A 20,258-nucleotide genomic window follows, 5' to 3' on the forward strand; every position below is an offset into this window, starting at 1 on the left:
TTCATGTTCTGTGCATTTAGCCATAGAGAATGAAGAATAAATTTATTCAGTCTATGGTGGAATAAACATCTGTTTCATGTCTGTGTTTTGTATTGATTTTTTCGAGCACAAATTATTCATCTAATAATTCTTCATAAAGTGATTTGATTGTATTCGCTTCAAAATACTCCGAAGGTTTGTCCGTGTGTTATATATATTCAAAACGCAAGGTAACTAAGCAAGAAGCGATTCTTTTAATGCCATTATTGTAATCTTTAAGTAGTTTTAACAATGACAAATTGATTAGATCAGATGGATGTAGAAATATTTTTTCTAGAAAACCATCTTGTACAGGTAGAAACTAAGGTAAAATAAGTCTTGAATAACGTTAACGCAATACCTTCCAAACATTTCGATTAGAAGGTCATTGTATGTCTTCAAATACTTATTTTACTCTGTTTACCTCGACTGATTTACTTTCAAAACAACAATATAAGAAACAGCAATTCGCCTGCCTTACTACGTTTTTATCTACCACAATTGACCACTAACCGTTATAAACCCTACAATTTATAAACAAAATCCAATGATCAAACTGCATTATAGTGTCTCAAATACTAAAATGATAGATTAATGCCTTCTCCATTTCTGGATATTTTCCTAATCGACCATTATGCCATCTTAGAGACCTTGACTTTTTAGCATGATATGTACTATTTACTTACATTGAAATCCCAAGGGGACCTCTTCCCACACATTGATAGCTGGTAGCTTACATGTTATTGACTAATGAGTTTCATCAAAATCCAGATAGTTGTTTTAGTGTGCAAAAGTAATAAATATACCCTCATAAAACATCATACCTAATATATGAACTTCAGCATTTATTTTATTAGGAGGATGTAATATGACCTTGTACCAACTTTCACGTTTATATGTTGCACATTATTACAAAACTTACATTTAACATTCATAGGTTGCTGCGTACTAAGAAATTAAGTTTGTATTAGGATGAGTCCAGTAGAGAGTGTACCAGTTGCTGTATTAAATTGCATAGATGATTATGTTGAACTACTCTATGATGACATACCAGAAAAAATTAAAGGATCTGCTCTGATCCTGCAGCTTGCAAGAAATCCTGATAATCTAATAGAACTGGCAAGGAATGGTAAGATGAATATTTATTTGATGCCTATTGTGGAGTGGAAGATTAGTGACAAGTTTCTTTTACATATTGTTATTTAAAGAACAATTCATCTTTGTCTTTTAGTCTCACAATAATACTACTTCTATCATGCATGAGGCAATCGTACAACTGGACAACTTTTTGGAGTGCATTATTATATTATTAAATGCTTAATTTACTTGTAATATTAGCAATGAACAAATCAATTTACTTTTTACAAGCTTTCTTTAAATGGTCAGTTAGTGTTAAACAAATCTTGTAATCTTTTTCTAGACTTGGGATTCGAAATGTTTTCCATCTATATTTAGTTGCGATAGCAATACATCTATACCAATACTAGCTGTTTTCCCGCAGTTTCACTTTCGTCCTGTGGGAACTACTAACCATACCCTGATAGAATCTAGCTTATGTTAGTAGCAGAAGAGTGTAGCTTTCCAACAATGTAAGAATTGTTCAAACCGGTTCTTTCTTTACAAACAAAAAAATTTGTATTTTTTTGTTTGTTTGTTTGTCTAAATTTTTTGTTTGTTTGTACCCTAAAGGCTTACCTATAAATAACTAACTAGGATTAAGATAACATTCAAAGCTTATCTGAAAAATTAATATTTTTATCATTAAAATGTGTTTTTCTAGAGGCTTTGCTTAGTGCCCTGTCAAGAGTTCTAAGAGAGGAATGGAAAAGGAGTATTGAATTAAGCACAAACATAGTCTACACATTCTTCTGCTTCTCTACTTATAATGAATTTCATCCTGTCATTATTCAATACAAAATCGGATCATTGTGTATGGATGTAATAGATTATGAACTGAAAAGATATGATCAATGGAAGGAAAAAGTCGAAGGAAAAAAGCAGGTTGTAACACCTGATAAGGTAAGAAAAACATACAGGGAACTATAGGTACTATACCACACCTGAATAAAAATTAACTTTATTCAGCACTGGGACCTATAGAATGATATTGAGTTATATAATCGCAGTATTTTTAATAGAGTATGTATTTCTTTTAGAGTGAATTGCCGAAAAGTCGTATTCCCGAACCAAAGCGTCGTCCAAAGTCAGGAACATGGGCTGTTGCTGATGTAAATATGCAAAAGTCAAGGACGCTAGTGTCCAGTTACCATGAAGACCTATGTAGCGCCTCTGACGACTTTCTATCAAAAAGCGATGAAGAACAAATGAAGCGCAAATTAAAAACACTATCAAAGCGACAGGAGCAGTTGTTGAGAGTTGCCTTTTACATGCTGCTGAATATAGCAGACAACATAAAAGTTGAAGAGAAAATGCATAAAAAAGATATTGTTGGCTTGCTTATCGGAGCCATGGAGAGACATTCAAATATTGACCTCCTCATTCTAATAGTATCATTTCTACAAAAACTTTCCATTTTCATAGAAAATAAAAATAGCATGGCATCCCGAGGAATAGTTGAAAAATTAGCACCATTGATGGATTCTTCTAATGCTGATCTAGTCAACGTCACTTTGAAATTGTTGTTTAATTTAACGTTTGATACAAAATTGCGAAACAAAATGATAAAATTAGGCTTATTACCAAAGTTTATACAGTTTACAAGTAAGTTAAGAATTTATTTTGAAGATTGTGGTAATACTAATGACCTGTGTAAACTTCTAACGTTATTTAAAACCAAAAATTACAGGTGATGACAAACACATTAACCTGGCTATGAAAATTCTATACCATTTGAGTATGGATGATAGAGTCAAACTGATGTTTACGCAATCTGACTGTGTTAAACTGGTGAGTACATATTAAATTGAAAGCCACTGTTTACCCCATGTTATTGTGAATGATTATTCTTCAGATAAACTCCATCCAAAGAAGATATCCCTGTTTAGCGATAAGCCCGCCAATTGTACTGTTCTTTGTGTGTTCTGATTGCCTGTGTTGTTTTCTTGGTGTACAAAAAATAATCTATTGGTTGCAGTTGACGGACATGCTGCTGAACGTGGGGTTGTTTTCTTGGTGTACAAAGAATAATCTATTGGTTGCAGTTGACGGACATGCTGCTGCTGAACGTGGGCGGCGAGGGCGCGGGCGCGGGCACGACGGACGTGCTGCTGGCGCTGTGCATCAACCTGGCGTGGTGCGAGCGCGCGGCGCAGCAGATGGCGGGCGAGGGCCGGCTGCGCGACCTGCTGGCGCGCGCCTTCCGCCACCGCAACGCCATGCTCATGAAGCTCGTGCGCAACCTCTCCCATCACGCCATCAATAAACCTCTTTTTGTGGTAAGTTCAAAACTATATATAAGGTATACTAAGTACAATTTGGTGAAAGATAATTGCTAGAAACATATTTAAGTATGTACGTACAATTTAGGATTGATTTTCTATAATGATTTTCACATAGATTCGATAAAAATGACCCATAAAATGTGATATTTGCGCGGCTATAGAAAGGTACCTATGTACCTCATTGGTATCTTAGAAGAAAATTCAATTCTGGTTTCTTGAACATGTTGCAAAAACTTTCTGTTTAAAAAAAAAGAACCTTAACCTTGTACCTTGAATCGAGCATAAGGTGAAAAATCTTTGCACTCGACACATAACTTTTCATCCCCCCTCAGCCAGGAAACCACCAACACCAACAAAGTGAAAGGGGGGCGTTTTGGGGGTGGACGTGAAAAAGTGCTAAAAACTAGCCTAGTTTCAATAAACGTTTTTGACTTTGACAACACTAAATGAAGAAAAGCAATGGTGTGCGCAACGTAAATTAATAAAAAAAGTACATAAAGGTACAAGAAGGTTCCTAGCCTGAGTTTTAGATATTTACAAACAATACACATGACGTTCTAAATTCAATTAACTTTGTCCTCTATCTAAAAGATAAAAATACCCCTTCCGAGATGGGCTGATATAAGTAAGTAAGGTATATATTTTTGTCACAGGAATTTGTTGGCGACATAGCAGGCGCTGTCACAAACGGAGATGCCAGTGAAGAATTTACAGTGGAATGTTTGGGAACTCTCAATAACATACTAAACATCAATAACAACATCGACATATTCGCAGTCGTAGAAAGATACAATTTGATTCCCTGTATTATGAAAATTTTAGATCCAGGTGAGGTATTTATATCATTTAGGTAAATGTTTCCTCCTATTGTAAATCATTGTTTTCTTGCACATTTTACCCTTGTCAGAGGACTTTATTGAACACTCAGTCCATCGTCAGTAACTTTATTTATATTAATATAATAAAAAGTTCAGCCAAGTTAAACAAAAACATAAAAAAACCTTAAAATTAAATTGAAACAATGATAAAATTAAGTCTTTAGTACAGTCTTTGTAACATGCATATCAATGTCATGTATCTTAAAAAGAAACATGCTTGTCAACAACAATTTAAAACATAGAACATAAGAAATAAAAATTGAATAAAAGGAGAAAGGAGACGGTCAGATTCTTGTCCGAATTTTTCGAGAGATTTCGAAAGTAATTTGTGCAAAAATCTGTAAGTTTATGTAATCATGCGATTGTTTTCTATTTAGACCTTTGCATTTCGGCAAAGGCCCAATAAGATAGTAGGTACAACGCCATCTATAAATTTCTTGGGAACTTTTTTATCCTCAAAAAGAAAACCTCTCATTGAGCAATGTATATGTGTCGTGGTCAGAGGGTAGTGCGGACCCGGAGCTGGTGCTGGAGGGCGTGGTGGCGGCGGGCGCGCTGAGCGGCGACGAGCGCGCGGCCGCGGCGCTGCTGCGCGCCGGCGCCGCGCACGCGCTCGTGGCGCACCTGCGTCTGCGCCAGGCCGACGACGACCACGTGCTGCAGACCGTCTTCGCCTTCCGCCAGCTGCTCGCGCACCCGCGCGCCGCCGACTACCTCGTGCAGCGCACTGGTACGTCGTCACTGCCGCCCACAGCTGCATTCTATTACTGTTGCAGCCTTACAAGCCTCCTCTTCCACGGAGAAGGATTAAGCGTTAATCACCACGCTAGCTAAATGCGGGGTGGCGATTTCAAACTTTATAGTCCAGGTTTCCTCAAGACAGTTGCATGCGAGCCCTTAAATATTTACTTTTATTCCCAGTACCTATTACCCCTTGGTAAGACTGGTTGTCAGACTTACTGGTCGTCTGACTACCCGTAACGACTGCGAAAGATGATCAAATGACAGTCTGGGCCTAAAAAAGTCATAGGTGTCCATATGTATACTTAGAAAGTATATGAAAACTTATAAAACTTGTACATGGTACTTGCCTAATCTGGACTCACTCGTACCTGCTATGCCACAAAGTGGGTTTAATACTTAATACTAATAGATTTGATAACAGTTTGATTGGAATGTCTGACAATAAAATCAATAATAACATAATCAATAATGTATGTATGTATTATAATAATAACTTGGAAATTGTAAATTTTGCAGAAGCTCCAGCATATCTTATCGATCTCATGCAAGATAAGAACTCGGAGATACGTAAAATGTGCGACAATTGCCTTGACATCATTTCACAGATGCAAAATGAGTGGGCAGCTAGAATAAAGGTACGACTTATTAAATTACAGCATAGTTTACACGAAGCCTATAAGACTGGCAACCATCGCTGGCTTGGTATTTGCCTCAGTTTTACAAGCGTTGACGAAAATAGAGCGCCCGTCTATTATGGAGAGTTTACAAGAAGCCAGTAATTCTGGCGCCAGTCCGCGCAGATCACTGGCTAGAAAATATACGGGTGCTCTATTTTCGCCAGCCCTTGAAAAACTGAGGCAAATACTAAGCCAGCTATGGTTGAAGCCACTATTCTGATATATGCTTGTCACTTTGGTTTTTCTCTAGGTGGAAAGATTTCGATGTCACAACGGCCAGTGGCTGTCGGTAGTGGAAACTCTCGGCGCTGAGGGTGGCACAGGAGACGCTACAGACGACCTGCCTCCCTACCTGTCAGCCGAGTATCTTACGACACATCGCCTTACTACGTCAGGTATCTATCTTGCTTTAAGTATATTAGAAATGGTATCCATTCGCCACCGACTTCTTAAGCCCTGTGAAAAGTTTTATTTTGTCTATTTTTTATTTCTTCTCCATTTTTTGTGAAAAAGTTTTTGATTCCAAATATTTTTAAAACCCACAGTGGTAATCATTACCATAATTGTGGAGTCTTAACCAATATAAATAAAATATGCCCAAACACAAGTTTTAGCTTTCAACCGTTAAAGAATTCCCTAAACTGCACTTTGTCCTTACTTTGGTTAGCGTAAAAATATTATAGTTTTAAGAACCAGAAGCAGGTTTATTTAACAAGGAAATAACAAGAAATAGTTTTAACATGAAAATCAACTATGATTGAACCAAAATATTCAAAAGCGCGGCAAAATCGTATTATGTCTTGTCACAATGACGTTCGAAAATGGAATCCTCCAAGCAGAGATACACGACCATAGACATAATATTAGTAAACAGGACTGCGCATATAAACCCAAAAAACGAGCCGAGTGAAACAGTTAGTACGGAGGCTGTCTGTCCCTTTCTAATAGGGTGACTATGAGATTAAGCTATGTGAGACAAATCCGAATTTGCTAAGATTATTAAACGCAGATTGGTATTGAAGTTTTAACTTACGCAGTTTGTGACCTTAAGATACTTATAAAGGCTTTTAATAATTAGCGGGAATTAGCAGTATAAAAGCAGGAAGATTCGAAGTGAAGACTGTTTTTTTTGTATTTCTACTTCATATATAGACTGCTGAGCCATTTATGTCGCCTTTCTTCATTTTTTGGGAAGCTATAACAACAGTACAACAGTTTTAAAATCCATCACCCATATTTTCACTCATTACAAGAATTCATGGGCACCCTAGTTGTTTGGTTTACGAAAATGTTATTATTAGCTAACCTGTGGAACGATATATTGCAAGCACCATAGGATTCACTTTTACAAGTATAAACGCAACACTTTTTCACCATTTAAATAGTTTAAATTGATTTAGTACAAAAAATATAAACAAAATTTTAAATGCTGATTACGCGCCAAGAATGTACAGGGTTACCGCTAGAAAAAAAAAAAAAATGTTGCTTATGTTTTAAGAATAATAATTTATATAAATAATTTATTCGTATAATAAATTGATGCGATTTGTATTAATTTGTTGACTTTCAATTGTTAAAATAAGATAAAAATATATGTGATTCAATTGTTTTTTTGGGAAGACAAAACTGTTGATCACAACATTTTTTTATGCTGGCAAGGTGTTAGAAAGAGACAAACGGCCTCCGTTCTAACTATCCCTCTCGGCTCGGATTTGCCTCTGTGTATTATGCAACAAATTTAGTACCTTATTGCGTTGGAATAGAGTTCATTTACGTAAATATATATTTCGAGCGTGCGCAATCTTGTTTATTATATTACATCTATGTACACGACTGAATGGTGGGGTGTCGATGGTCGCTCGTCTCTGCTGCCCTTTATGTAACCACTGGCAGCTAACAATAGTGATTTGATCATAGAAGAAAATATTACTAAACAAGATTGCGCACGCTCAAAATATACACTTCTGGACACATCTATTGGCCCACCTTGTATTTTCAATTTCGTTTGGTCCTAGCTAAATTTTTATATTAGCACCTTGCACATTCACAATTTCATTCAATAGTCTTTTTTTGAATTTCGAATACGGAATTTAAAGAAACAAGAGACAATTTGGAGCCTGCTTGTTGATATCAAACAATCGATTACTAAGAAAACTTGGTTTTATTGGTTTACTTGGATTTAATTCTTGAAAAAGTGATTGATATCTTTGGTTTTGCAACAAACATTACTTATTCTTAACATTAAGGTGAGGTTCTCTCAATAATTTATGGATACTTCACCTGAAGTCGCCGCCCAAGCTGTGGCACTTATTCAGGGCGGACACAGCCAAAGAAACGTGAGTGCTCAACTTAATTTAAGGCGATCTGCGGTCCGAAATGTTTATCGGAGGTACCTAGAGACCGGCGGCTTTGTTCGTCGCCAAGGAAGGCCACGATCTCGGGTCACAACTGAAAGGCAGGATCGATTCATCGTGACGACCAGCTTGAGAAATCGTCACCTTACCTCTATTGAGATACAAAAACAACTTCGCGACTTCCACGGAGTATCTGTGAGCGCTCGAACTGTTCGGAGAAGGTTAAAAGAACGCGATATGGTACCACACAAGCCAGCTAATGGGCCCAAACTAACGCGAGCCCACCGAACAGCGCGCCTTCATTTCGCATGCAGTCACTTAAATTGGACACAGCAAGATTGGAGCCGTGTACTCTTTTCTGATGAGTCTAAAATTGTGTTACATGGCAATGATGGAAGGAAGAAGGTCTACCGATGTAACGGAGAGCGTTTCGCACAATGCTGCTTTGAAGAGAGGGTTGCTTATGGCGGTGGCTCAAGGATTGTCTGGGGCGGTATATCGGCGAGCGGTAAAACTCAACTTGAGGTTGTTACAGGACCACGGCTGCCAACATTAAATGCTGAAAGGTACATTCGTAAGTGCTTAGGACCTCACGTGATACCATACACGGACTATTTGGGCCCAAATTTCCATTTTATGCATGATAATGCAAGAGCCCATGCGGCCGGCATCGTCAGGGAATATCTTCGGGATGTGAATATCACAGTTATGGACTGACCAGCCAGAAGTCCAGATATGAACCCCATTGAGCACATGTGGGACGAGCTAAAAAGACGTGTTATGGCTCGTCAGCCAGTTGCCCAGACGATGCAGGAGTTGAAAACTGCCATAGAAGAGAAATGGGAGATGATCCCTCAAAACTTCATACAGCGGTTGATAAACTCTATGCCTAATCGTATGAGAGCTGTGGTAGACGCCCATGGAGGCAACACACGTTATTAAATTAAACCTTTATTTGATAAAACATGTTTTTTATTCAAAAATCAATTGCCATTAACGAGGCACATATCCGACTTGTTAGGCGTAGCTCCATGTCGTATGGTATTCTGAATTCAAATTTAAAACAATACGATCCAAAAAGAAGGTAAAATGTATCAGGTTTAAAACTGCATCATCAGTTTTTGTTCAATCTAGCTATCATATTTCGGTAGAGGCCATCAAAACCTAAACTCTAAGGTGGGCCAATAGATGTGTCCAGAAGTGTATATTTACGAAAATGAACTCTATTCTAACGCAATAAGGTACTAAATTGGTTGCACAATACACAGAGGCAAATCCGAGCCGAGAGGGATAGTTCGAACGGAGGCTGTTTGTCTCTTTCTAACACCTTGCCAGCATAAAAAAAATGTTGTGATCAAAAGTTTTGTCTTCCCAAAAAACAATTGAATCACTTATATTTTTATCTTATTTTAACAATTGTAAGTCAACAAATTAATAACAATCGCATTAATTTATTCGTATTTATTATTAAAACATAAACAACATAAATTTTTATTTTGCTTTTTTTTATTTCCTAGCGGTAACCCTGAACATTCTTGGCGCGTAATCAGCATTTAAAATTTTGTTTATATTTTTTTGTATTAAATCAATTTAAACTATTAAAATGGTGAAAAAGTGTTGCGTTTCTACTTGCAAAAGTGAATCCTATGGTGGTTGCAATATATCGTTCCACAGGTTAGCTAATAATAACATTTTCGTAAACCAAACAACTAGGGTGCCCATGAATTCTTGTAACGAGTCAATATATGGGTTAAAACTGTTGTACTATTGTTATAGCTTCCCAAAAAATGAAGAAAGGCGACATAAATGGCTCAGCAGTCTATATATGAAGTAGAAATACAAAAAAAAAACAGTCTTCACTTCGAATCTTCCTGCTTTTATACTGCTAATTTCCGCTAATTATTAAAAGCCTCTATAAGTATCTTAAGGTCACAAACTGCGTAAGTTAAAACTTCAATACTAATCTGTGTTTAATAATCTTAGCAAATTCGGATTTGTCTCACATAGCTTAATCTCATAGTCACCCTATTAGAAAGGGACAGACAGCCTCCGTACTAACTGTTTCACTCGGCTCGTTTTTTGGGTTTATATGCGCAGTCCTGTTTACTAATATTATGTCTATGATGCTACCTGACTTTTTAACACGCTTTTGTGTTAGAAAATTTTAAGGGAAACAAATCTGTCAGTCATACCGTCATTTGCAGAAAGATCCATTAAAGTTAAAGCTTCTTTAAATGTTAGCATAAGATTTATAGTAGCTTTAATTTAAACGGATCTTTCTGCAACTGGCAGATAGACGTCTATGTCTCAGGAAAATAACAACCCCGATTTTGAAACATTCTTCATAAGTGCCTTGCCCCTATTGGTCTTAGCGTGGTGATATATATAGCATATAAACAGTCTTTCTCGCTAAATGGGCTATCTAGCTACACTGAGTTTTTTTTTTTCAATCAGACCAGTATTTCCTGAAATTAGTGTGTTCAAGCAAACAAACAAACTCTTCAGCTCTATAATATGAATAATATAGTATAGATATGAAACTCGATTTTGTATCAACCTAACATTTAAACATTTTGTTTTCAGATTCACAGACTTCACTAAATGATGACTCTGATAGTTTTTCTGGAGATGTTAGTTTGAATCGCGTCAACAGCAGGTACTTTATGGTTTTACTTAATTTTTATTAATAAAATCGTTTAATTAAACGCGGAGGAACGGACAGACAGACATGGCGCAACTAATCATAAGGTTACATACTATGATTCCACAAGCTAACCAAATATTCGCACTTGCTCTGCTCTCCCTCTCTTGTTCGAGTGTTCTTTTTTTAGGGTTCCGTAGTCAACTTTATAGTTTAGTTTCGCCATGTCCGGATAATCTCAGTGATCCTGACGTCTGATTTATAGTAAGATAAGTATGTATGTATTTAAAACGAATAGTGGCTTGCTCAACACATTTTTGATAATGTTCGCTGTACTTTGGACGGGATACGACAAGCAGGAGCTATAATCGGGAAATTACAGAACCCTACACTGACTGTGGCCCAACACGCTCTTGGCTGGATTTTCCTTAATTCTAAAGTCTCTTTCGCTTCGTTTGCGCCCCCTGCCTATTAGTTACTTCCTGCTCTTATTTCTCGTCGTCGAAGTAACAAAAAAACCGCATTTCTATTACTGAATCTTTCTATTCGGAAGCTGACAATTGTTTTTTTTTTGTTTTTTCAGAAACACGTTAAACGACCGGGCAGATGAATTTTACGGTGGAACAGATAACATAGTAAAGTCTACTGAAAAGGACGAGTTTGCTAAGGACATTAATATTTTTGCCTGAGTAGTGATTTCTCATCAATAAATGTCATACCATAAGAGCTCTACCTCACCGGGAGCATTCGCGTGTATTGTAGGCAACGTTACAGCCTCGACAGCGCGCAGTCAATAAGGGAGAAAGCTTTGTAATGATACAAAACAAGTTTACATCGGATGAAGGGACCGTGATTTATAAAGCGCACCTTGTAATAATACAATGTGCTGGTAATATCTCGATACAGCTTGTAACGTCAATGCGCTTTTTTGTAGGCATGGCACCAATACCTATCGTTTCTTTTATATCGCACTCAAAATAATGACTGCTTCGAGTGAAACAAATAAATTAAAAATGAATACTGGAAAATTCAACTCTTTAACTGTTTCATTACAAGCGAATATTCGTCAGTCAAGAAGGTAGCATTGTAATGTACAAACTAGAATCAATCTATAATGTTACATTACACGCCAAATCTCCCGGTGAGGAAGCGCCATCATACCTACCTAGGTTTTTAATTCATTAAATAAATTATGTAAATCTAAATTATTTTGAAACATAAGGTAATAAAATTAACCAGTGCAATAAGTACATAGTTTTATTTATAAATATATACAGGAATGAATTTTAAGCAGTGCAGTTGTAAGGAAAAATAGTAAAAATATTAATGTGGACTTGTCCTGCACAATCAGTTGTAAGCGGGATGAGTTGACCAAAACCTTGTCAGATACTAGACGTAGTACTAGAAGTAGTATCAAATTGAAAACTAATTATTTTATTAAAACTGCAGTTTTACATATAACGCATACATAGTCATTAAGTACTTATTTCTCATTATAAAACAAAAAATAAAATTGATCCCCTTACCTAACTGACATGAAGTATAAAAAACTTTTGGTTTCTTTGACAACCAGCTTTTTGTATCTGCATGAACTGATAAATATTTTGGATTTTCCTAAACATGATGCTACATCTTAGAAATCGCCATGTCAAACTATAAACATATCATCAACTAACATCAAAAGAAATACTTTAATATATGCATTTGAGTCACTTCTGTGCGAATGTATTTCTTAGTAGTTCATTTATTCGTAATTGAAGTAACTTTTGTTTCCTATTTGACAATTCTGCACTCATGGTTTCACCCAGATCATTGAAAAATTCTCTCATGTTAACATCACTCATATTGCCCATAAACTCATTATTATTGGACACTGTACTGTGTTCAGTTAGATCTTCACAAACAGTTGACTCATCATACACTATTTGGCCATCTGGTAAAATTAGTTCTAAATTATCATCTTCAAGAATTGTATCAGTATCAAGTAACATGTTTTCTTCAAGTGTGTCAATGTCATCTTGATTTTCTATCTTAATATTTTCATCAATCATGAGTTCACTTTCTAATTGTAGATCTTGTTGTGGAGATGTTTTTGTTTCATCATTATCTTTCTCTTCTAGTGATAGTAGCTCCTTTAATTTACGTTGTATGGCTTTATAAACTATGGGAAAAAGAAAATTCATATCAAAGCTCTCTGTACAGTCACTCCTGTTTTGTAATAAGGATAACACTTGATCATGAGTAACAGTATTCATACTGTAATCAATATTTTCATTTGTACTTTGACCATGTTTTAATGGTAAACCAAATCTGGTGTTTATAGTTTTGTGGACATGAAATGGTATTTTCAAGTAAGTTTCTTTGCTTATGTATGGATCTAAAAAACTTAAGCTGCCATCTAAAAACTTGTTAGTGTCCTTGCAGGCCTGTAGAACCTTCTTTGATACAGTTCCAGTATCAATCAACATCATTAACTTTATGTATGTGTGATATTTCTCATACCACCGAACCCTGAGACGGTTAGCTGAAAACAAAAACATTACTTGAGCTATTTTTCTAATGCTCCATTCAATAAAATAATGTTTATTGAGAAGAAAATAACATTACATTCTGGGGCTTAATTAAAATTAGGAGAATCGAGAATTATTTATGCAATATATTAATAGCTATGGTAGTTCATTTATTGATTTCTCAACATATTTTTTTACATTATTAAATATTAAATTCATCAATTCAAAAATAAAAAAACATTTACGAATAGATAATAGATGGCCAAGGTGTGGTTAGGGTCCGAGAGTCAACCTCTTCACAATACACGCTGTATCAAGGAGTACTGCCTTCTGAATCAGTCCCTGATCCAGCCGCCTAACGAGAGGCTCATGAGGTGTCGGTCGAGGCTCTTGGCTATTGGACCATTGGCTGTAAACAATTGGCACAATAACAGCCATGTGGACTTTCCACATGGCGACAACCTCATGCGCTAAGTCAAGATACTTTATTTTTGTTTCTCTTTCTCAGCTTTCACTAGGTTCTCGACATGCGGAACGGCGACATCGATTATCACCGTGCAGCGCGCTAATCGTCCTATCACCACAATATCAGACTTATTGGCTACAATAGTCCTGTCAGTGATGATGGATCAATCCCAATACAACGTGATATGGTCCTTTTCGAGAACTGGGTTGGGCGCATACCTGTAGTACAGTACCTCAAGATCTACAAGTTTGTATTGCAGAGCAAGCTGCTGGTGGATGATCTTGGCCACTTGGTTATGCAAATATTCACCATTAGCCAAACAATATTATTATTTATGTACTTATTCAAGATACAATGATACCTAAACTTACATTTCAGATTCTTATAGATCTCATCCCAGACAATCTTCAAATTATTCTTGTGGGCACTCAGTGTCACATCATTTGGTACTGGTTGATAAATAATAGGATATTGTTGAACAACTTTTATTAATTCTTCGTCTGAACAGCGTGACATGTTGTTTTATTCACAGAACTTATATTACTTATTGTACCTAGAAGAATGCATAAAATAATTTGATAACTATTATAGATAATCGCAAAAAGGGGCACCAAAAAATTTTTAGAATTAATGGTATGGTGAGTTCAAATATAAATAATTATTTATTAATTTATTACAATCAATTAATAAATATAAACAAAATGCTCTTTTACCCTCTGATAGTCGTTTTTATTCAATATGTACTCGACCAGCGAAATTATGAGAGCGTGTTTGGTACGAAAAATATTAATAACTCGCATGCATTATTTATTATTCATGTGAGTGATTCAAGACAGATGCATTAATTAAAGAAATTAAAGATAGTAGATACATTAATTAAAGTCTTTAGAGTGGATAAATTCCAAAGAAATGTGCAAAGGCAAACCACCGGGCTGTTTGTTTTGATGCAGTTGACATTTTGTTGCCGTCAGTGCCATAGAAAGCACTTTACTCTTTGTTCTTTGTGGTTCTTTGTTACTGAAAATGTCTATATTTTAATGTACTCTGTGGTGTCCATAGATGTAATATACTAAACAAGATTGCGCACGCTCAAAATATATATTTACGAAAATGAACTCTATCCTAACGCAATAAGGTACTAAATTGGTTGCATAATAAACAGAGGCAAATCCGAGCCGAGAGGGACAGTTAGAACGGAGGCTGTTTGTCTCTTTCTAACACCTTGCCAGCATAAAAAAATGTTGTGATCAACAGTTTTGTCTTCCAAAAAAAACAATTGAATCACTTATATTTTTATCTTATTTTAACAATTGTAAGTCAACAAATTAATAACAATCGCATTAATTTATTCGTATTTATTCTTAAAACATAAACAACATACATTTTTATTTTCTAGCGGTAACCATGAACATTCTTGGCGCGTAATCAGCATTAAAAATTTTGTTTATATTTTTTGTATTAAATCAATTTAAACTATTTAAATGGTGAAAAAGTGTTGCGTTTATACTTGTCAAACTGAATCCTATGGTGGTTGCAATATATCGTTCCACAGGTTAGCTAATAATAACATTTTCGTAAATCAAACAACTAGGGTGCCCATGAATTCTTGTAATGAGTCAAAATATGGGTGATGGATATTAAAACTGTTGTACTATTGTTATAGCTTCCCAAAAAATGAAGAAAGGCGACATAAACGGCTCAGCAGTCTATATGTTAAGCAAAAATCCAAAAAAAAATCAGTCTTCACTTCGAATCTCCCTGCTTTTATACTGCTAATTCCCGCTAATTATTAAAAGCCTATATTAGTATTTTAAAGGCCCCAGTACACGTTGGCCCAAGTGCGGCCAATACACGCCATCACCAATGTGTACACGGGGTATTGGTGCAGGTTGGCGGACATTTGTCAAGGTTGGCGCGCATTCGGCGAGTTGTCGGTTTTTTGGGCACACATCAAAGGAATCTTGGCCCAGCTTGGCGTGTGGTGTTTACACATTCGGCCAATGTTTAGTTCGTCAATGACCGCTGAGGATAGTACACTTTTGTGTTGCGTGTAAAAGTAAATATAGTAGTGTAGTATAATATAAGTATATATAGTAGTGTAGTATAATATAAGTATATATAGTAGTGTAGTATAATATAAATATATATGGTATTGTACAAATAAACAGCCGCAGCCGTAACTAACTCGACGTCCATCGCAAGTGGTTTGCCAGGCAGCAATGAGCCATGCGCCAATGTGTAAACACCATTTGATCGTGGCCTACATTTGTGCATTGCGCAGCTTGGCCCAACACAGGCCAACGTGTACTGGGGCCTTAAGGTCACAAACTGCGAAAATTTCAATACCAATCTGTGTTTAATAATCTTAGCAAATTCGGATTTGTCTCACATAGCTTAATCTCATAGTCACCCTATTAGAAAGGGACAGACGGCCTCGGTACTAACTGTTTCACTCGACTCGCGTTTTTTGGGTAAAGGTGCGCAGTCCTGTTTACTAATATTATGTCTATAGGCCCCAGTACACGTTGGCCTGTGTTGGGCCAAGCTGCGCAATGCACAAATGTAGGCCACGATCAAATGGTGTTTACACATTGGCGCATGGCTCATTGCTGCCTGGCAAACCACTTGCGATGGACGTCGAGGTAGTTACGGCTGCGGCTGTTTATTTGTACAATACCATATATATTTATATTATACTACACTACTATATATACTTATATTATACTACACTACTATATTTACTACTATATTTACTTTTACACGCAACACAAAAGTGTACTATCCTCAGCGGTCAGTGACGAAATAAACATTGGCCGAATGTGTAAACACCACACGCCAAGCTGGGCCAAGATTCCTTTGATGTGTGCCCAAAAAACCGACAACTCGCCGAATGCGCGCCAACCTTGACAAATGTCCGCCAACCTGCACAAATACCCCGTGTACACATTGGTGATGGCGTGTATTGGCCGCACTTGGACCAACGTGTACTGGGGCCTTATGGTGGTGTCAGCTGTGTGAATTTCCTGTTTGTCAGTTCTGTCACTGTCAATGGACAATCCGTCTGCAAAGTTTTCACTACACGAGTCCGAAGAGAACTAATAAGTTTTTATTGATCTGCTTTTCGAAAGAGTTATTATTACCTACCATATTAAAGACAAAAATGAACAGAACATTGTCAAAACTCCATATGAAACGATACGTTATGCTCGGCCGTGTCGCACCATCTACAACCCGATGCATGTCTACCAAAATTGAAGATGTTTCTACGCATACAGGCCAAGTACCAAAATATTTATTTATTCAAAAAACTGATTAGAATAAGAAATATTTATTTATTTATTTATTTATTTAGGGATAAAAAACAGTTACATAATAAAACTTATCGGATAAATTATATTAAAACTAACTTAACAATCATGCAACCCATACCATTATCCACAAGTTAACAAAAGAAAAGAAAAAGAAAGTATGAAAACTGATTACACTGACAAAATTAAACAGTAAAAATGAAATATATAAAAGTACTTAGTAGATTTGCGGTTGATTAGCCTATAATTACAATTTCAGACAAAAGTTTAACAGCTTTAATCTTAAACTGATTATGAGCTAGATTAAATATGTCAAGTTGTGTGAAATGCGAGTTATATATGTCCGCAAGACGGCGAAGAGGCACACGCACTCCAGCATTCGTTTTGCAGGACTCAAGATAAAACAGATGAAAGGCGCGCACTCTGCGCCGGATGACAGTTCTGGGTACCGTATAACATAATTTATTGGTTAAATCAGTACAGTCGAATCTATTGTTACACAAACCATGTAGCATCATAACAGACAAAAACATTCGCCTGTGCTGTAGGCTCAAAATATTATATTTTTCTAATAATTGTGTGTATGGAATTTTTGAGTGATAACACCTATAGTTCATAGAACGCAGAAACTTTTTCTGCACCATTTCTAAACCAGAAATATACTTTTCGTACAAAGGATTCCAGATGGGAGAAGCGTATTCTAACTGAGATCTAATTAATGTTTTGTAAAGCAGTAAGAACGTAGAGGGACGCACAAAGTCACGAGAGGATCTCATGACAAAACCGAACATTTGAAATGCTTTGTTTATTATTGCATCATGGTGAGCGTCAAAGTGTAGACAGGAATCAAGTATTACACCCAAATCACGTACAGATCGCACAGTCTTTAGGGGTACGTCGTTAATGGAATAAATGTGGTTGATTTTATTTTTGTTCTTAGTGAAGGAAATAGCATGACATTTTGGGAGACTAAGAAAGAGCTTATTAATAGTACAATAAGTGTGCAACCTGTTTAGGTCATCTTGAAGTAGTAAGCAATCTTCTATAGTTTTACAAGGAGAATAGATTTTAATGTCATCTGCGTACATTAGAAAACGAGAGTTGACGAAACATTGTTTAATGTCATTTATAAATAAGTTAAAGAGAAGAGGACCCAAAATGGATATAATAATAATATTTAATATTAGAAAATTAATACCATTGCTTTCAATTAAGCTGCTATTTCGTAAGGTTACAGACATATTTTGAATTGAATCGTTCTTACATAACAGGATAAAAACTAAGAACTATTCTACTCGCATACAGTAATTTATAAGTACTTATTACATGTCAATATGGCACAGGCCATTGTATATTAAGTGTAGATATTATCTTTTATTTATTTTTGGTTTAAAAATTGTTATTTTTTTTTACAGAAATGGCAATCTGATGACTACAGGCTAGTACGATTTATGAATGCCCCTAAGCAAGTCAACCCCAACTGGGCAGTCAACTTAATAGCAGAAGTACCACCAAAAGAAGTCAAGGAAAGGGTAGTGTGGTGTGATGGTGGCAGTGGACCTGAGGGCCATCCTCGAGTCTATATTAACTTGGTAAGTTGTTGTTACTTTTTTTCTTGAGTTTCAAACCATTGCATTTGTATATCTATTTCTATATATATCAAAGAAAGTCATGTAAGTTACACTTTTTATAACTCGAGAATGGGTGAACCTTTAAGCTGAGACTAGTCCTGGGAGAAGGACATAGAATAGTTGATTGATTAATCAAACACCAACTACAGAATGCTGTTGAACAGTAGCGGCGTAAGGGGGAGGAGGGGGGGCGGTTTTCCACCATAGGTAAATTCACTTTACAGTGGATATTCCTACGCTGTTTAGGCACTATTTGTAAGAGGAGGTGGAGGACTTTTGTATCCCAACACTCAATAACATTCCAGTGGTTTTATTTCAAACTTGTTTCAGTACTTTTCTGAAACTCAGAACTACAGATAATTTAAGTTTAATAGTAGAAACCATGAATGATTTATACCTAATGGTGTAGTGTAGCCAGCATAACTTACCTGAGTATACCATATATCTCCATCCGTAACAAATATCTATCCATACATTCTCACAAACTTTCACATTTATAATATTAGTAGAATACGCTGAACGTCAGATAAGTACTTAACATTTATGGTTGTATTTCAGGACAAACCTGGTGACCACTCCTGCGGATACTGTGGACTGCGTTTTGTAAAAAAAGAGGGTCACTAAATGAAACAAAAAAAAAAAAACAGCTAGAAGCTTGTACTACAGTCTCGAGCAATAAAATAACAACACATCTAAATATCCAAATTGTGTTTGTTTTGTTTACATCATTGAAATAACTGAAACAAAAATGTTGCTCACATACTTAGCCGAAGTTAGATGTTTTAGGGAATGCATTGTGACAATACAAAAAAAATACCTACCTATTGGGTGACTGGTATTTTTATAACCAATACTTGAACACATGAACTTTTCTAAAACTTGTTAGTTAATCGATGCTTCTTGTGATTAAACTCATGCGAATAAAACAGTTTATGTGGGAAAGTTCTTTGTAGCCATGATTACAACCATGTGTTCAAGCATCTATCGGTCAGTATTACCAGTCACCCCATAAACATGTCACAGTGCATGTATATTCTCATGAATGACTGCAGTTACTGTATGTATTCCTTACATAGTTTCTTAAAAATTGCTTTGTTATAGTAGTTGTTGAATAAACTGAAAGTAAAATATATATTTATTTCATTTTTATTGTATTTTATTAATACCATAAACAAACAGCTATTTCTTTGGATATGCCCACAGTCTTCTACCTGAGGTTCTTAATATGAAGGTGCTCACTAGAAATAGATTTTTGACTTTTGTCAGGGGCTTATGCCCATTTTCACCAACAAATACCTTAATTTAGGGAACACCTAATACGAATTTCGTTTTCACCAAAGTTTAAGTGTCCCTTATCACCATTATTATTGGAGGAGCCCTTATTCTAAGTAACACTTAGTTAGGGAAATGTTAAGAGATTGTTGGTGAAAACGGGCATAAGTCCTGCAAAGGACAATGCTATTCTTTGTATGGAAGTTGGGCTCAAGAGTTGCCCACAGTAACTGCATAGTGTATTATGTTCCATAGGCTTATAATAGGTCCCAGACCGAAATATTTCGAAATCTATCCCGGGAGTCCTGAGAAAAACTGGTTTGACTCTTATTCAATATTACGAAAAACATCCTTACGA

At 36.1% G+C, this 20,258-nt stretch overlaps 3 protein-coding genes across 7 annotated transcripts; 2 read left to right on the forward strand and 1 right to left on the reverse strand.

Annotated features, from left to right (window-relative positions):
• The first annotated feature begins 31 nt into the window (after positions 1-31).
• LOC124645843 (kinesin-associated protein 3) lies at positions 32-11,960 on the forward strand. Of its 4 annotated transcripts, none has more exons than XM_047185775.1 (12): positions 32-174; positions 956-1,147; positions 1,799-2,037; positions 2,175-2,739; positions 2,825-2,925; positions 3,180-3,413; positions 4,073-4,247; positions 4,800-5,027; positions 5,558-5,676; positions 5,969-6,113; positions 10,656-10,728; positions 11,297-11,960. In XM_047185775.1, exons 2-12 carry the CDS (start codon positions 991-993, stop codon positions 11,400-11,402), a joined length of 2,142 nt encoding a protein of 713 aa, XP_047041731.1. In that variant the 5' UTR covers positions 32-174; positions 956-990; the 3' UTR covers positions 11,403-11,960. The 4 variants fall into 4 exon arrangements, with proteins under 4 accessions (XP_047041731.1, XP_047041730.1, XP_047041732.1 ...); XM_047185774.1 differs by having other exon boundaries at positions 48-209; XM_047185776.1 differs by having other exon boundaries at positions 48-209; positions 990-1,147.
• LOC124645844 lies at positions 11,953-14,694 on the reverse strand. Of its 2 annotated transcripts, none has more exons than XM_047185779.1 (3): positions 14,561-14,694; positions 14,061-14,242; positions 11,953-13,237 (listed from the first exon to the last, which is right to left on the reverse strand). In XM_047185779.1, the coding sequence occupies exons 2-3, from the start codon at positions 14,203-14,205 to the stop codon at positions 12,423-12,425; spliced, it is 960 nt and encodes a 319-aa protein (XP_047041735.1). In that variant the 5' UTR covers positions 14,206-14,242; positions 14,561-14,694; the 3' UTR covers positions 11,953-12,422. The 2 variants fall into 2 exon arrangements, with proteins under 2 accessions (XP_047041735.1, XP_047041734.1); XM_047185778.1 differs by having other exon boundaries at positions 14,403-14,673.
• Positions 14,695-16,723: 2,029 nt separating this feature from the next.
• LOC124646091 (NADH dehydrogenase [ubiquinone] iron-sulfur protein 6, mitochondrial) lies at positions 16,724-19,775 on the forward strand. Its single transcript, XM_047186134.1, has 3 exons — positions 16,724-16,969; positions 18,413-18,589; positions 19,187-19,775. Exons 1-3 carry the CDS (start codon positions 16,850-16,852, stop codon positions 19,250-19,252), a joined length of 363 nt encoding a protein of 120 aa, XP_047042090.1. The 5' UTR covers positions 16,724-16,849; the 3' UTR covers positions 19,253-19,775.
• Positions 19,776-20,258: the final 483 nt, after the last annotated feature.

Source organism: Helicoverpa zea, chromosome 3 (assembly GCF_022581195.2).
Source record: "Helicoverpa zea isolate HzStark_Cry1AcR chromosome 3, ilHelZeax1.1, whole genome shotgun sequence".
NCBI lineage: Eukaryota > Metazoa > Arthropoda > Insecta > Lepidoptera > Noctuidae > Helicoverpa > Helicoverpa zea.

Excerpts from the sequence above, each read along its gene's own strand:
- LOC124645844 (XM_047185779.1), bottom strand. The coding sequence starts at position 14,205 with ATGTCACGCTGTTCAGACGAAGAATTAATAAAAGTTGTTCAACAATAT. Across the intron at positions 13,238-14,060 it reads GATCTATAAGAATCTGAAAT|CTAACCGTCTCAGGGTTCGG; the intron begins GTAAGTTTAGGT and ends TTTTGTTTTCAG.
- LOC124645843 (XM_047185775.1), top strand. The coding sequence starts at position 991 with ATGAGTCCAGTAGAGAGTGTACCAGTTGCTGTATTAAATTGCATAGAT. Across the intron at positions 3,414-4,072 it reads TCAATAAACCTCTTTTTGTG|GAATTTGTTGGCGACATAGC; the intron begins GTAAGTTCAAAA and ends TTTTTGTCACAG. Across the intron at positions 4,248-4,799 it reads TATGAAAATTTTAGATCCAG|AGGGTAGTGCGGACCCGGAG; the intron begins GTGAGGTATTTA and ends TGTCGTGGTCAG.
- LOC124646091 (XM_047186134.1), top strand. The coding sequence starts at position 16,850 with ATGAACAGAACATTGTCAAAACTCCATATGAAACGATACGTTATGCTC. Across the intron at positions 16,970-18,412 it reads TTTCTACGCATACAGGCCAA|AAATGGCAATCTGATGACTA; the intron begins GTACCAAAATAT and ends TTTTTTTTACAG. Across the intron at positions 18,590-19,186 it reads CTCGAGTCTATATTAACTTG|GACAAACCTGGTGACCACTC; the intron begins GTAAGTTGTTGT and ends GTTGTATTTCAG.